Source organism: Hibiscus syriacus, unplaced genomic scaffold, assembly GCF_006381635.1.
Source record: "Hibiscus syriacus cultivar Baekdansim isolate YM2019G1 unplaced genomic scaffold, ASM638163v2 tig00111402_pilon, whole genome shotgun sequence".
In the NCBI taxonomy this organism is placed as follows: Eukaryota; Viridiplantae; Streptophyta; class Magnoliopsida; order Malvales; family Malvaceae; genus Hibiscus; species Hibiscus syriacus.
In genome coordinates, this window is record NW_024063082.1 from 975561 (window position 1) to 993323 (window position 17763).

The following is a 17763-nucleotide window of genomic DNA, read 5'->3' on the forward strand; positions in this document are numbered from 1 at the left end:
GTATAAAATTTTTAAAATTTTCTTTTTAAAAATTATGAATTTGAATTTTTTGTAAATATTAAACAATGCATCAAATGCTGATGGATTGCAAAAATAACTTTCAAATGATGAGTTTATAAATATTATGCTTATTTTGACCAATAGACACCTAAAATCAGCAAGAATTATAATTTAGATGATTATGTTTTAATTAAGTCTAAATATTAAACTTGAGTTTTTTTTAAATGGTTCAAATAACGGACTCAATTTTTAGGGATTGTTCTTGTAAAATGTTAAAACGGTTGAATAAGAATCTTGACGTTTTCAAGTATAAATTGGTCACAGACAATGTTGTAGGAACTATACAGGCAAACCCTATTAAAAAAACGATAGAGATGAGTCGTACTAGTTCAGACAACAGACTAATTCAACCTCTCGGAACGTGTTTATTTATCGTCTTGACCAGGACAACATAGTTCCGAGCAACACTCAAAGCAGTCAATGCATGCCAGCGCAGTGCATAGCTGTGTTAACGTAGTGGCACATTGAGCATTCATCTTCGAACAACAATGGATGCAGCTCATGCAACAGCACCATTTCCATATCTGATCACAGCAACTTGAAGTTTTCTTAATAAAAATCTCTGCAGCTTCGGGCAATTTCGGTTCTTGAGATCCGGGACGGATGTTTTTGGCGGTTGAAATTAGGTCACCGAAACCAACTGAAAGGGTTTGAAGCAATATCATTTCCGACGGTTCGGAATCCACTATTTTGTGTGGATCGCCTTTCTTCTGTTACGCCAAAACATTAACCGGAAATGAGAAGGCAGCTTCAGCAGTGTTTCGAGTGAAAAGATTTATGTGCACTCCCAGCTAGCATATATGAAATAAAATGAAATGAAGAAACCCCAACATGACTTAGTTGGACCTAGTTACTACAGTAGACAATGTAGCGAGATATACTCGTATCGTATACGGGGTCAAATGATACCTTTGAAGTTCCAGAATGTTTTGCAGATTTGACAATTTTATTTTTCTCACGTAGGACCATTCGAGTATACTCGGAGATGTTGCAGGTCAGCATGCTTTTCACTACTAATAAATGTGGTGCGATCTGAACAAATGAAACAAATCGAATACATTCATAATCATGCAGTTCATCTTATGTGGACACTGAGCAATTCGTAAGGATATATCCATCGCAACCTTTTTACTTGGCTGGTAAATGATATGGCAGGCCACGATTCTCTTTTCATGACTAAGGAGAATCGGTGCATCAACAAAGTCCTTTCTGCTATAGCCGGGCTATAGCGTAATTTTTACTAGTGTAATTTGTTTGTAATGATATTTTAGTTGAGTGATTAAGTTATAACTTTTACAAAAAAAAATTAACCCATTTATAGCAATAAGTGAGTGACCTAAGGTATATTTTACCCATTTATAATTTGATCAATCCAACGATTCTCTATAGTTTAAATTTTAAAGCATGTCTTAATCGTCGAATAAATCGGTTATTTTGAAGTGTGTAGATCATCTTGTAACCATTCGGATATCCTAACAAACATCACAAGCCCCTTAAATTTAAGAAAGTTTGCAACCCTAAAAGATAGTGATTTTCTTTTTGTTTAGTTATTAGGTTTTAAAGAGATTAAAAAAGAAGTAAATCAATAGAATGATAGAGGATAACGAAACAAGTTTATTTAGTTTTACAATAATTGTAACAATAATAAAAAAAATGTCAGCATTAAATTATCATATTATCTAATAACGAGGTTTAACATTTTAATGAAATTTAAAATTTAAATATTTTAAAATTTAATAATAAAATCAATACATAAAGTTGATTGATATTCCATATAGTCTATTTGTTTTAGACGGGGGAAAAAACTCTAAAGTTGAAGGGATTATTAAGAGAAACTCGGAATAGTATGAGCTGAGGATTATCTTTTCCCTCTTCATCTTAAGGTTTTGTCGAATTCCTTTTCCTTTATTATTGGAATTCATGGTATTAACTTCCTATTTGTAAGAGATTGTATCAACATCCGCCATTAATAACCTTTTTGACTTCATATCATTTGATTCCATGAATAAAGTTGAAACCCAAACTAGTGGCTGTTGCCCGGAAACCTGTACCGAACTGCATTTTTGTCGGTTGCTCATTGGATTTTTTTCCAGTCCACACGCGCATTACGTTCCATTGCTCAACCTTTCCAATTTGTTTTCCATCAAAGTTTGCAGATTTTGCTGCTCTTAATCATTAGTGTACTTCTCCTTTTTCCCCCAATATCTCATCCACGGACAAATCAGTTCCTCCAATGCAGCCTCCATGAAGCTTCCTCTCTTGTTCCCCACTCCAAACCCTGTTTTTCTTAGTCCCTATATCTCTTCTTATTTATCCCCATGTTTTGACACCCTCGAACATAAGAGAAATGGAACCCAGATCTCGGGGAGTGTTTCGTTCTGTTTTCGCCTTGGTATTACTTATCTTGTTTTACAATCACGAGAATGGATTCAAAACCCCATTTTTAGTGAAACTCAGAGCCGGGGTTGATGATCATGGTGAAGTTATCCACGGAAGAATCACAGAAACCGATGATAGAATTGTCAAAGTTGATGATTTTGTTGCCAATGACGTTACAGCTCGAAAACCCAAGATTTGTTCGGGATTGTTTGAGCACAAGGGCTATCCAACTCAAAGTGATTACTTGATTGCTCACCCCGAGTGTAACCCCGGTGAGATTTTCAACTACATCAAGTTCTTCTATTGCAGCTGTCAAAATTTCAGCTTCTTGGGGTTCACTGTGTTGGCTATATGGCTCGTTGCATTGTTTTATCTATTGGGAAACACAGCAGCGGATTACTTCTGCTGTTCCTTGGAAAAGTTTTCGAGTTTATTGAAAATGTCACCTACGGTTGCCGGCGTTACATTGTTGCCTCTAGGGAACGGTGCTCCCGATCTGTTTGCGAGCATTGCTGCATTTTCAGGGAAGAATTCAGGTGAAGTGGGGATTAATAGTGTGTTGGGAGGGGCTGTGTTTGTGACTTGTGTTGTTGTTGGGATAATCTCTCTTTGTATAGCTGAGAAAAGGGTCCAAATCGATAGGAATTCCTTTGTTAGGGAAACAGGTTTCTTCTTGTTTTGTTTGATTTGGCTTTTCCTGTTTTTAACTGTCGGAGAAGTCACTGTTGGGACTGCTTCGCTGTTTGTTTTGCTTATGTGATTTATGTGCTTGATGTTGCTCTCAATGGGGTTGCTAGGATAAACGTTAGGGTGTTTAAGTTGGGGTATGTCACACCATTGTTGCCTGTTAAACTCGGTGGTTCATCTTTTAGTGGAGATGAAGAGGGGGATTCTATCTATGCCTCGCTCGAAAACTGACATACCATGTCTCGAAAATAGGTTACCTCACTGGATGTGGGCATCTCAGGTGGCGATCTTTTCCGATGAGCCTGCAGATGATCTGAAACCGACGTGGGCTTGAAGTGATGAGGAAACGTCAAAGGACCGGTCTTTGTTCTCGTGTTGTAAGTTTCTTTCGTTGTTGGAGTTTCCAATGACGCTTCCAAAGTGGTTAACGATTCCTATGGTGGAAGAGAAATGGTCGAAGGGGTAAGCCGTGGCAAGTGCTACATTGACACCTATACTTCTCGCTTGCTTGTGGAACACGCAAGATGATGATGCAGCTCCATTAAGCCAGGAAATTGTGTACTTCATTGGTGTAACCCTTGGTGGTATACTTGGAGTTCCTGCATATCTATTCACTACATCTGATCATCCGCCTCGCCGGGTTTTGCTTCTGTGGGTTTTGGGAGGATTTATTATGAGCATAGTCTGGTTCTACATGATCGCAAGCAAGCTCGTTGCTTTGTTGGTGGGACTAGGTGTGATCTTCCGCATCAAACCTTCGATCCTCGGTCTAACTGTATTGGCATGGGGGAACTCGATGGGTGATTTGATGTCGGACATTGCAATAGCAATGAAAGGCAGGGATACCGTACAGATCGCCATGTCAGGATGCTACGTGGGACCGATGTTCAACACGCTTGCCGGTTTAGGCATCTCGTTGGTTCTCGGTGCTCGGAATAAAAAACCAGATCCATAAATAGTTCCCAAAGATAGCAGCTTGTTTTGCACAATGGGGTTTCTGGCTTTAGGCCTAGTTTGGTCTTTGATCGTGTTGCCCCGTAACGATATGCGGCCCAACAAGACACCGGGGATCGGCCTTATAATGATTTACTCAATATTTGTCACTGTTCAAATCAGTGCATCCGTCGGTGTTTTAACCATTGGTTTAGGCTAAAAATGCTATGAACTGAACTAAACAGTTAATTCTTCTGATATTTTGTCCAGTAAATTTTTTATTGAATTATGAAATAGTCACTAAACATGATAACGTGACACGTTAAGTTAACTAGCGATGTCGTTTACTTTGAGCGAAATCAAAAGGTGGTTACACCATATAAAACCGTTGAGCTTATCCTTGAGCAGATCAAAACCAGTTTATAAGGTCATAGCCCAAGCAGGAAGCATGCAGGCCGAATCGAATATATCTGCAAATAAATACCCAAAACCGAAAACTTTATTTTATAAAATCACAAACAATTCAATTGTATGTGAAGGGGAGTGATGGGAGGATAATGATTGTTCATTGATGTTGGAAAGTCTTTGTCTGTTCATTTATAGAACACAAGCAATCAATCGCATGCACATTTACCTCAATCTTCTTCCCCATGCAAAACAAAATCCTCCAAGTAGAGGTTACCGTCAAGTCAAAAACTTTTAAATTGTTTATTCTTATTCTATAATTTAAATTTTATTTAAAAGTTTTTCAAGTTAAATCACGTTGGATTATTCAAGTGGTTTCTTCTAACTCGAATTGAATTTAAAATCATTTTAAGACAAATAAAATCATTTTTAATTAAATTTTTCGAATCAAAACATACTAAAGAAATTATTCTTTTTAAATTAAATCAAATCAAATTTTATTCACTTTCTCACAGAGAATAAAGATAAATCCGATAAAACTTTGTTAATTAAATTAATAATAGAATTTAGGTGGAGATGGTGTACGTTGGTAATTTCGCATCGGAAGTGATGTCGAACTTACATTGTCCTGTCAAATGCCCCACGTGTGGGGGCGCTGACTGAACGCCACTCCCCCACACTGCGCGTGCAATTTCCCACTCCCTCAATCTTTTCAAACTAACTTCGAGTTTGAAAAAAAAAACCAAGCAGGACTAAACATAGGCCCTCACTCTTGTTACCTGGAACATGGATTTGCTATTTCTAGTTTGCGTGTTACAAAAGCAACATCAACTCAGACCTTTGCACTTACCGGATCTTACGTGACATCATTCGCTTAAAACACTCATTTATTATGTGACATAAATAATTATCAAATTTTATTAAAATATATTTTTAATTATTAAAATTTTAAAAGATCTATTATTTTTTTAAAATAATTATAAAATAAATTTTAAAAAATATTATATTATAAAAATGATATGACAAAAAAATTATTAAATTCACTATTTTAAAAAAAATTAGAGCATGTAATGTTCGGCAAATCGACAATTTTCCCAATAAATCACCGGTGATCGGTATATTTACCGATCTAACACCGGACAGATTATATTTTTCGATCTAACACCCGTAGCAGTAAAGCGCACCCCCTGAACCGCGCTATATGTTGATTTGGTGCCATGTGGGTATAGCGCCCCCTGCCCCGCGATATACGGTGATCTGGCGCCACGTGGGTATAGCGCGCCCCCTGATCCGCGCTATACCTAGGTATCTAACACGTGGGGTATAGCGCGGTGCAGGGGGCGCGCTATACCCCTAAATACCCAACCTTACACGTCTCCATCCTCCCTATAAATACCCCTATCCTCAATCACTTTTATCACACCAAATTCTCTAAATTTCTCTCAAATATTCTATCTTTTTAAGGTATATTTTATAATATTTTTACTATTATGTATTTATTTTATTTAATATTTTACTAATATAATTCTTTTGCAGATATATAATGGAATGCAGTCTACTTCGCTCGGATGGAAATCATATGAACAAAATGTGTGAGCCAGCCCATAGTGTGAGTCAACTTGATCAACTTCTTCAGCCAGCCCATAGTGTGAAGATTGACCCCGAACAGCACGCACTTGAACAAAATATGCATACATCTCAATAGCGGCGTCTGAATAATTACTTTGAGCTTCAACCATCATTAGAACATCATCATTGTTCGAAAGTTCGAACGTTGTATAAGTTAATGGAAACAATGATGTTGGAAATCTGTACTGCAACGACGACAATCTTCTGTTACTTCCAACTTGAATCTTGCTCGAAATCTTCGTTATCAGCTCCTCAAGAGTTATGTTTCTCTTGAATGATATTTTAACACGCTCATTTGATACAAAAAAAACGTCGATTTCATCTTCTCAAATTTCACCATCATAATAAACAATAGCTGAAAGTCGCGCCATTCTTTGAGTTTAAAAGTGCGGTAATATTATATATGCAAAAAAAAACTTAAACAAACCTGATTAAATAAATTATATATGAACGAAAATATAACACAAAATTTTTTTACACATCAACGTAAATAATTTAAATAATATAATTTTATATTCTTACCTACATCGCAAAACTATTTCGACGTATGCTCCCGCTTTTCAATTTTACAAACATAAAAATTAATTAAAAATAATTAATATAATATTTTTTCAAATAATGATAATAAACAATAAGTATAATTAAAAAATTATAACAAAATTACCTTATAACGAAAAATCGCACGAACTTCTAAATCAAATATAAGAAGATTGCCAGAATTATTAATCGTTGACGGAATTGTTGTATTAATTTATAATAGAGGAGAGATGCGAGGAGATGTGAGGAAAGATGCGAGAACCGGAGGTATTTATAAACATATAAGGTGTGGTTCCTGCACCACGTTATATGTAATTATTATATAGTGTGGATCAGGGACCACGTTAAATATAATTTTGGTACGACGTATAGCGCGGTCCCTAATCCGCGCTATACCCCTACGTGACGTATAGCGCGGAGCAGGGGGTGCGCTATACCCCACGTGTAACCCAGTCAGCGTATAGCGCGGTACAGGGCGCGCGCTATACTTTACGTGGCGCCAAATGAGCATATAGTGCGATTCAGGGGGGCGCTTTACTGCTACGAGTGTTAGATCAGGAAATATTATCTGACCGGTGTTAGATCGGTATATATACCGATCACCGATGATTTTTGGGGAAAATCGCCTGGCAAATCTTCTTAAATAATGCATTGGACAAAAAAATGACTCAAATGAGATATTTGAGAATATATTTTTTCAACTGTGATATTTATTATGGTATTTTTAGGGAAGATGTGTGTAAGATACGACGTCTTCATCGTACTATATATAGCCTAGTGAATTTTGTACTCCAGAAGTCGTCGAATCTCATCTTCCTAAAGATATTAAGTGCCCCCACATCTTCTTAAAGATATTAAGTGCCCCCACATCTTCTTATTAACATTGTAACAATTACTTTAGTTGAGAAAATAAATTTTCAAACACCACAATTGAGATATTATTTTTTTCGAGAAAATAACCTCCGTGATCAAAAATGTCTTATAATATACGAATTTAACCAACTTTTATTGGATTTGCCAAAATGACCAACAAATTCGCAACGCGAATTCCAATTTCGCAACTCAGTTTCCAATTTCGAAACACGATAGTCAAATTCGCAACGCGAAAGTCAAATGTTTTTACGCGAAACACAATATTAATTTCGCAACACAAATGTAAACAATATTATCGCAAATCATCTCTAACCTAAAACCCTAAAGCACAACTCAATTCCATCTCCATCTCTCACTCTCTACGGCGACATCCGTCCCCATTTCCGACGAAATTCGTCTATCTCCATCTCTCAGAGCAACCCTCACAACCATTCACGGTCAGAAATGGAAAATCAACCACCGAGGGTTAGTTTTTTAATTATTTTTATTTTATAATTTTTGTATTATTATTAGATTAACCATTTCACTGAGATTGCTAAATTCATTAGGTTGCTGTCAATACTGCTAAACTGTTTATTCTTTAACACTGTGAAGTTAGTATTTGTCTTTGTTTGTCTTTTTGTTTTGTCTTTTTGTTGAAGAAACCCTAAATCACAACACCAAATTCGCAACGCGAAAATTGCAACGCAAAAATGAAAATCGCAACGCGAAACTAAAATCACGTTGCGGTTTTCATTTTCGCGTTGCGAATTTTAGTTTCAGAAACTTCTTTTATTCTGTAAATTGAAACTTGAATGAATTGCATTTCGTCAACCAAAAAACAAAGACAAATACTAACTTCACAGTGTTGCTAATTTAAGTTTCAAGAATAAACTACTACTCTTTATGTTGTCATTGAACCTGCACTAAACCTATATGTTGTCCTTTTAAATGTTTATATAAGTGCTTACATCTGGAATGTTATCTGATGCATTTTGTGAACTATGATAGAATAATGACTTGGGTGAATACCGTGCTAGTTTGAAACATATTTGGTTTTGTTTTCACTGTTTAATATAATGTCTGTTTATAGTGTATAATTTGTAGTTTTTGGTATATCTAACTTGGTATGTTTATTGTTTTTGTAGAAATTTTTTTCGGCTGCATTGACCTTAAGGAATAAATTAAGCCTAGCCACTAAAATTGTGTCGACGCTTACACTTCTACAAAGAAAATTGTTTGAGGATACTTGCTTCGGGCCATGGCTGAAAGTGCAGCATACGGGTGGAGATGTTATGTTGACACATTTGTTTCTTCATACCATGACTAACGATCTACCCGAGGGGGTACAACGTGGTGATGAGGAGATATGGTTTCATTTTTCTCCGGCACTGGCGTATACTTGTTTTGGGCGGGAGGAGTTTTGCTTAATCACTGGTCTACGCTTCGGACACGATGATGTAGGTCGGTACACTAGTCATATCTCCCGCCCATCATGGTTATATCGGGTTTTTCCTGAGCTGGCAAAGTCGAAGCCGAGTATACACGTCGACAACTTGAAGAGATTATTTGATAAAGATGGTTTTACTCGGATGGATGACCTTGATATTGTACGAGTATGCCATTTATTACTTTTACATGCCGGCTTTTTAGGCAAAGAAGGTAGACAACCAATCTCCGAGGACCTAAATGCATGGAACCTAATTCCGTGAGGTTTATATCTATGGAAAGCTACCTGAAAGAAGTTGTCGTCTGCCTTTGAGGACCGAAAAAGTTTGCGGGACGATGGTTCTAAATACACTTTGACAGGCTTTACTTGGGCCTTTAAGGTAAGAATTTTTATATAATGTTTCCAAAATTATAATTAATTATTTAACAATTACTAATGTTGTGTATTATATTGTTTTGTAGGTTTGGATATTTGAGGCTTTCCCCAGCATGCGGACATATGCGATAAAAAGATCAAATGATATTCCTAGAGCTATTACCTGGAAGAGGATCCGCATGTTGGATTGGGAAGATTTACTCCCATATACGACAATGAATGATGTAAGTTAACACACAAATAATATATGGTATATATAAACAAGTTATTACTAGTACAAGTTTAACTTTGTTTGAGCTTTTATATTGTTAGGAGGCCAACTATCCATTACAGAGGCTGAGCTTGCCACTGATTGGTGGCAAGCTAGTAAGCGGTTTTTTGATGGGACGGATGATGAGCACCCCCACTTTGAGAGCCATCACCTGATCGAGCCTCTTCTCTACCTCCACCATCACCTATTCCATCACATCATCGAGCCTCTTCTCCACCATCACCTCATGATAGGCGACCGACAAAGAGGCCATGACATTTATCTCCCTGTTCTCCACCTCCACGAGATGAGTTAGGGGAATTACGTGATGAGGTCGGTGCTTTGCGTCATGAGGTTGATACTTTACGTGAAGATAATGGTGCATGGCATGATGAGGTTTGATCTTTACGTGGTGAGGTGGATTTTTTACGCGATGACAATGGTGCACTACGTGGTGAGGTATCTACTTTACGTGATGAGGTTATCGCTCTATACGAGATTGTTTCATCGTTGCAGAATGAGGTTCATACTCTACACAATGAGGCAAATTTGTTTAATTATATACTAAAAATGCAAATAACCTTTTTTCGGCATTATTTATTTACTAATTTATGTATTAATTTATTTTTAACGGCCCAATAAGGTAGATGTTTTACGTCGGGTTTTTCTTGCACAACGGGATTCACACATCAGACGTCGTGCACGTGCCATTACGTATCCGTTCACCCCACTAGTGCCAAGACCCCGTAAGAAGAAGCCCGATGCACCTATCATCATTCAAGAGGCACCTCCTATCGTTCAAGAGGCCCCTCTCATCATCGAAGAAGCCTCTCCCACCGTTCAAGAGGCCTCCGTCATTGTTCAAGAGGTCCCGCCCGCCGTTCAAGAGCCCGATGCATATGGCGTCATATGTCGACATATTGATAAACCCCATCGTGTACCCGATATGATGGATACGAGTTGGCTTTCGTATGTGTTATCGGCCAGTACCATTCCTCAGCATGAGAGGGAAACACTATCGGACACAATTACGGATAATACCCTTTGGGCTAAGACCGCATTTGATTTTTATCTACATGAGCGGAGCAAGGGGTGTTATTCTGACCTATGCCAAATCGACGATGCTATTCATTTGTTTCTTGATCGGTCTTGGTGGGGATTTTTATTAGGGGTTGAAGATAATGACTATCTCGAAGGGGTGGTAAGTCTTATATTCTTCTTATATTGTATTTTGATTAATTTTTTTTAAAATTATTAATAAATTCACTAATATTTTTTTTTATAAAACAACATATTGATGCATGGGTGTCACGTCTTATAATAATAAGGAAATTAAAGAAAAGATGTACTCGATGGACTATTATGCCGACGTCTTTTCACGCAGTTCACTTGAAGGATCATAGAGATGCTTCATATAAGTTAGCTAATGGAAAAGCTAAACTTTATCCTGCGTGGTGAGAGGTCGATAAGGTTAGTATTTATTTTTTGAATATTTTAAAGGTTTTCATAAATATTATTTGATGTGCGCAATTATTTATGATTGCAGGTGTTTATCCCTGTTTTGAAACATCGTTATTGGCTTCTCGTCGAGCTTCAGCTCCCATCCGTGAAGACAATGGTATATGACAGCATGTTGAATTACATACCATTGTCTGATTTGATAGATATTATTACAAAGAGATGGAGCGATCATTTGGCTAAATACTTGAATGCGATTGATTATTGGACAAATTCTGGAAACAACAAGCCAAAGAAGTTCAAAATTACAATGATCAGAGACGAGACTGCGCCACAACAAACGCAGGGATCCAGAGGGGATTGTGGTCCTCTCGTATGCTTGTGCTTGGAACGTTTGACGACAGGAAGTATACAATATCTACCTCCCACAGATAGAGATAGAGCTGCAGTAGGCTTGTGGTTTCGGCCTTATATGGCCAGATCGATATATGCGAGATGCTGCCTACATGCATCCGCGTGCTGAAAGTTGTACATAAACAATTGGTAAGTTTGAGCAAGTGTTGTTAACATATATACTATTTAATTGATTTGAAAATATTTGGTTAAGTACCTAGAGTAATTTGTTTTTTGCTGGTTTTAGATGTGTAGAAAGTGTTGTTTGAGCAAATGTTTGGTTTCTGCAGGTTAATATTGAAGTGAGTTGCGTGAAATGTATTTGTGCATAAACAACAGTCTGGGGTACACTTTTTTTTCTTTGTTTAATTGAATTTTACATTGAAAATTGATTTGTTTAATTGATGAGGAAATAAGATTTATTTTTTGATTAATTGATTTGTAAAAGTTGATTTATAAAACTTGATTTGTTTAATTTGATTTTGTAAATAAGAATTATTTTTTTGCTTGTTTATTTGATTTGTAAAAGTTGATTTGTTGTTTCTAAAAAATTCAATCTGCATTATGTTTGAAGGCAAAAAAGACCTGTTGAAGGTACAAATTCGCAACGCGAAAGTCAAATTTGCAACGCGAAATAAGCGTTGCAATAGTCAAATTCGCAACACGATTTTCGGTTTGCGAATTTGACTTTCGCGTTGCAAATTTAACTTTCGTGATGCGAATTTGACTATCACAACGCTTATTTCGCGTTGCGAATTTGACTTTCGCATTGATCGCAACATACAACATCAAGGTATATACAACATCAAACACATTCCAAGCTATAAATACAAGCTAAGTACACTTGAAGAAGCAAGAGAACAACTATCCAAAAAATCAAACACATGAGAAAATCCCAACATGATATCAACTGAACATATCATATCAATGTTTAAACTCAAGTTGTAGATTTTGATTTCCTTTTGCTTGGCACCATATGAGATTTGAATTTTGATTTCCTTTTGCTTGGCACCATATGAGCTTTGGATTTTGATGAGCATCGGAAGCATTTCAGACTTATGATTTGGGTGGTACTCAGAAGCATTTCAGACTTATTATTTTTGTTATTTTCACAAGTTATAGCCCTCAATTATCGGGATTTTTAGTTGCCATTTGTTGCATTTCTTGTATACCACCCAGATCATACGCCCGAAACGTTTTTGACGCTTTAAAGTTGACCAAAAAATACGATGGTTGGGATTTCCCTCGCGTTTAAATTGAAAAAAAATGGAAATTAGGAATAATCAATGATAACATGCATATTGGCTTGGGTTAATATTTATAGTGGAGCCAAAATTTATATTGAAATTCAAACTCAAATTGAAATTTATATTCAAACTCCAATTATATATGAAATGAATTTGAAATGCAGTGTTAAATTGAACATGGAAATTGCATAATTGATTCATATTGTTCAAGTAACATGCTTTATGAACCATCAAACTAAAAGATAATATTGATTGAGTTCAAAGCTGAGTTGTGAGTTGATGGGGTTGTCACACTTGTCACATGGTTGGAATAAAGTACTCACATAGAAGAGATAGATTGTTTTGTTATACACAACCCATCTCATCTGAATGAAAATATACATACAATATAATCAAACCAAAAATACATACACAACAAATTTATACATAACAATGTTCAAATAATGTACCCACAAAAAATTAAATTAATCCGATGAAAAAGGGTTATTTCTAACGAAGTCCGGAACATTATTTTTCCAAATAATGTACCCATAACAATGTTCAAATAATGTACCCACAACAATGTTTAATTGATTTGTTGTTTAATTTTCAATCTGTATTATGTTGAAGGTAAAAAAGACCTGTTGAAGGTTAATTCGCAACATGAAAGGTCAATTCGCAACGCGAAATAAGCGTTGCGATTGTCAAATTCGCAACGCGAAAGTCAAATTCGGTTTGCGATTTCGCGTTGCGAATTTGTCTTTCGCGTTGTGAATTTGACTTTCACGTTGATCGCAACATACAACATCAAGGTATATACAACATCAAACACATTCCAAGCTATAAATACAAGCTAAGGACACTTGAAGAAGCAAGAGAACAACTATCCAAGCAATCAAACACAAGAGAAAATTCCAACTGAACAGATCATAGCAATGTTCAAACTCAAGTTACTAATGAATGTCTAACTGAAAATGTATGCATTCACACATAAAATACACATAATACAACGTTTTCATTTAAAAATCATGTAAGTTAATAAGTCCCAAAAGGTGAAGTCGGTTGTGATTGAGATTTTGATTTCCTTTTGCTTGGCACCAATGAATGTTAATGTTGTGTTATGGTTATATATGTTACCCAAAAAAATGAAAATGCATAACAGTGTATTATTGGCAGAAATGTGCCATTAATGAAAATGCATAACGGTGCATTACTGGCAGAAATGAAGTCTATCTTAAAAGCAACTCCTTTTAGGCCCTTTTTCATCATATAGTCAATTCCCTCATTAGCAATGAAGGAGCAGTCAAGGATTTATCTACCAGGGTCAAAGGCAAACTAGGAAGAGCTAATGATGGATTCCATACAAGATCCTTCTTGAAAGAAATTTGGAGAGGATTTTATACAATCCCCACTAAGCTTATGGGCCTATATTCTCCCAGCAAAACCGGATTTGGTTTTTTATGAGCTTTGGATTTTGATGAGGATCCATTTTTTGTAGAGGAAAAGATGATTGTAATGGCACTGGTGATCCACAGGTCAACCTTGTATGACCACTTTCCTTGCACTGACTACATGTCGATATCCTCTTCTCTTCACCCTTAGACGGTATACGATCGTGATTTTTTCAGTTTTGCCACCAGTCATGGACAGCAGGCTACCTGGCCGACCAAAAAATGTTTGACCCCCTCAAATTTTTTAGCTTTAAATTGTGACAATAACCCGGCAGTTAGGCAAACGATGCTTCTGGTGACCCCCTCAACAATTCTAAGGCATAACATTTGGCTCTCCAAGCTTGAGAATATGAGATACTAATCTTGAACCGAGCATTCATGTCAGTCATAATTTCATGTCCCCGATATACCCTTCCATTCAAAAACATTAACTAAGCCAGAAAACCACCCAACACCTTTTTGTTTGTCTGTCTATGGTGAGGAAAAACTTGGGTTCTTGAACATATATGTTTATCAATAAAAGTCATAACTTGAAACATTTCGTAATCTTTTATCCTCTTTGCAATCATACGCCACGTACAGTTTTTGTAAATCATACACCTTGTTTCGAAACGATCTTTGCTTGATTTGTTAACTCTTAGTTGATAGCCATCTTCCACACATTTCGTATACAAAGCTATCTTCAAGTCTTCGTTTGTATCAAAAAATCATATTTCTTGATACGAATAACTTTTGTGTAACAATCAACTGATATCTTTACCAACTCTTCTTCCGGTATCTGAAGTAATTCTGGTATATTCCAGTTATACTCCCGTGACATTTTCTTCTTTTTTCTTTCTTCGGGGACTTCTTTTTCTTCTTCAGGGTTATATGAATTACAGAATGGATGTTCAACATGTTCATTCACAGTCGTAACTTCCTCCTCATTATCATCAACAACATCTTCCTCGGCAGTGGTTGTTTCATTATCAAAATTTGGGTATTGACCAATATCAAAATCATTACATGCAGGGTCTGTTTCTTCTTCCATCACATCATCAAAATTCGAGTATTGACCAAGATCAAAGTATGGGTATTGACCAATATCAAATTTCGAATACTAACTAGTACTCACAATTTTTTCTGTTGGCTCATAATCGTCTAACTGGTCAATACGAAAACCGGAATTTGGTGCTGAAAGTTGATTGGGATTTGGATTAGGAAAATGTTGTGGGTTTTGAGATTGTGTTTGATATTGTGTTTGGTATTGGAAATGTGGTGAAACAAAATTTGCTTGGTGATGAAATTGTGGTAGAACCATTAAATTTTGGGTTGAAGAACTTAGTTGATTACTACCCTCTACTGACCCAACTTCACTACTTCTAGGTTTAACAACATACAATGTAACATGATCTTCTTGCGAAATAATAATATAAGCAATGAATCGTTCAACATCTTCATTATCGGTTAATAAATAAACTTTACCTTTTCTCATATAAGATAGCCTAAATCTACTTAGAGGCTCTAAATTCAATTTCTTTGCAACACGTAACATTAGAGTTTCATAAGTTAACTTTTTTAATGATAGTTTTAGTTGAAGATTCATGGGTAAATGCACATATTGTAAAACACCATGAATATTCTCTCACGACCCTCCAAAACACAAATCTATCCAAACATGATCAACATTAGATGATTTCATTCTAAAAATTGTAAATTAATTTACTAAACAAACGAGCTATAAACTAGATATCATCACTAACTTAGAGAAAAACATACCTTTATTAAGTTGATAGTTGATAATTTGGGAGAGAAATCATTGAAAAATTATATAGAAATAAAATTATGTAAAAAAAATAGAGATGGGGAAGGATGTCGTTGGATATAAGAACAGATGTCGCCGGAGAGAGTGATAGATGGAGATGGAATGAGTTGCGATTTAGGGATTTAGGTTATGAGTTATTGTTGCTGCGTTGTTATATACCCAAAATATTTGTGTTGCGAAACTAAAACCTGTTGCGAAATTAAATTCGCGTTGCGAATTTGAAATTCAGTTGCGAATTTGACTTTCGCGTTGAGAATTTGGAAAATCGCAATGTGATTTACATATTCGCGTTGCGAAATTGGAAACCAGTTTGCGAATTTGTTGGTCATTTTGGCAAATCCAAAAAAATTTGGTTAAATTCGTATATTATAAGGCATTTTTGGTCACTGGTGTTATTTTCTCTATTTTTTTCACTATATTATCTAAAAAAAATTAGTTGTAATATTTATTTTAGCCTTAATGTAAAAATAAGTTTTCAAACTATACCTAAAATAAAAAATAGGTGCATTTTGTTGTTAAAAATATGTGCTTAATATTTATAACATTACACTTTTAGGTATTTGGATTGTAACAATCGTTAAGTGATACATGTCATGTTTATAAAATTTAAATTATAAACCTTAACATCATAATTTATTTTAAAAACATAAATTTTATAAAATTAGCAAAAAAATCTTTAGGGGTCTAAAAGTGTAACGAATAAAACGTTAGATATTTATTTTTAATGAAAAATCTTTACACGCTTAAAGTTAGGTTTGGGTATAGTTTAGATATTTGTTTTTACATTAAGTCTTTATTTTATAACAATCGAATAAATTTAATCATCATTTAGTAACTTTTAAAACTTAAATTATATATAAAAAATCAATTGAACACAAATTGGGGCAAAATCAACCTAATAATTCAAGCGGGTAAATTATTTAACTCAATAGGGTGACACATAAATCATTTTGGGATATATGACATTTGTTACAGTGTACGTGAAACTCGTCATGTAGACATAACGAGTTTCGTAAAATATATTAAAAAATTAAAAACACCGTAATAAATACCGTAAATCCCAAAATAATTTTCGTGTCACATTATTAGACTAAATAATTTACCAGCTTGGATTATTGAGTTGATATTACCCACAAATTGGTATCAAAGAATTTTTTAAAACAATAATAGGTGTACAAACATCGGGAGACAATAGGATTGAATCCCTCAACTCTTTGCTTCACTCCCAACCAAACCCCTGGCACTCAGCATGGAAACCAAACCCTAGATTTTGGGACAAACCCAACTGAAAATGACCTTTCCATATTACATGTAAACCAGAACTATCCCAGATTATTATGCTTAAATATTAAAAAAATAACAGTGTTGAGTTGACTTAATCTAAGCTTAGATTGAATAAAAAATGGAGGATATCAGATTGGGGGAGCATCTTAGGCATGGGGATCGGATACTGATATTTAGCAGTGCAGGCGTGGCAGAGGCAGAGAAAGAAGAATGAACAATTGAAATTTTGAGATGAAGAAAAAGAAAGGGTGAATGTTCATGTACTGCGACTGCAACAACATGATCAATCCCTGCACCATACCAGTATAGGGGGTCCTCTCTTTCCCCCCCCCCCCTATCATTTCATCTCATTACAATTTTGAAATTTTCAGACCACTCACACACTCTCCCTACAAAACCTTCTTACATATCTAATTTACTATTATTCACAATATGTATAACAAAGAATATAAGCCCACCAATGAGAGTTTGAATCTTAATCTATGTAAATGGAGTAAATTAAATTAAAAAAATGACACTTATAATGAAATTTTATTAAACGTAATTTAAAATATTTGTTCAATAAATCAAATAAAAATAATTAAATAAAA

General features: G+C 35.4%; 1 protein-coding gene and 1 pseudogene across 1 annotated transcript; one reads left to right on the forward strand and one right to left on the reverse strand.

Moving 5' to 3' along the window:
* Window positions 1-371: 371 nt before the first annotated feature.
* Window positions 372-1077, reverse strand: LOC120161741. The gene is made up of 2 exons (XM_039171956.1): window positions 970-1077; window positions 372-752 (listed from the first exon to the last, which is right to left on the reverse strand). The coding sequence occupies exons 1-2, from the start codon at window positions 1060-1062 to the stop codon at window positions 426-428; spliced, it is 420 nt and encodes a 139-aa protein (XP_039027887.1). The 5' UTR covers window positions 1063-1077; the 3' UTR covers window positions 372-425.
* A 1330-nt stretch (window positions 1078-2407) lies between these two features.
* On the forward strand, window positions 2408-4290 carry LOC120162048 (annotated as a pseudogene).
* Window positions 4291-17763: the final 13473 nt, after the last annotated feature.

Bases quoted from the DNA above. Each gene is read 5' to 3' on its own strand.
- LOC120161741 (XM_039171956.1), bottom strand. From the start codon at position 1,062: ATGCTGACCTGCAACATCTCCGAGTATACTCGAATGGTCCTACGTGAG. The intron at 753-969 runs GTATCATTTGAC...GGCGATCCACAC, and splicing joins AACATTCTGGAACTTCAAAG to AAAATAGTGGATTCCGAACC.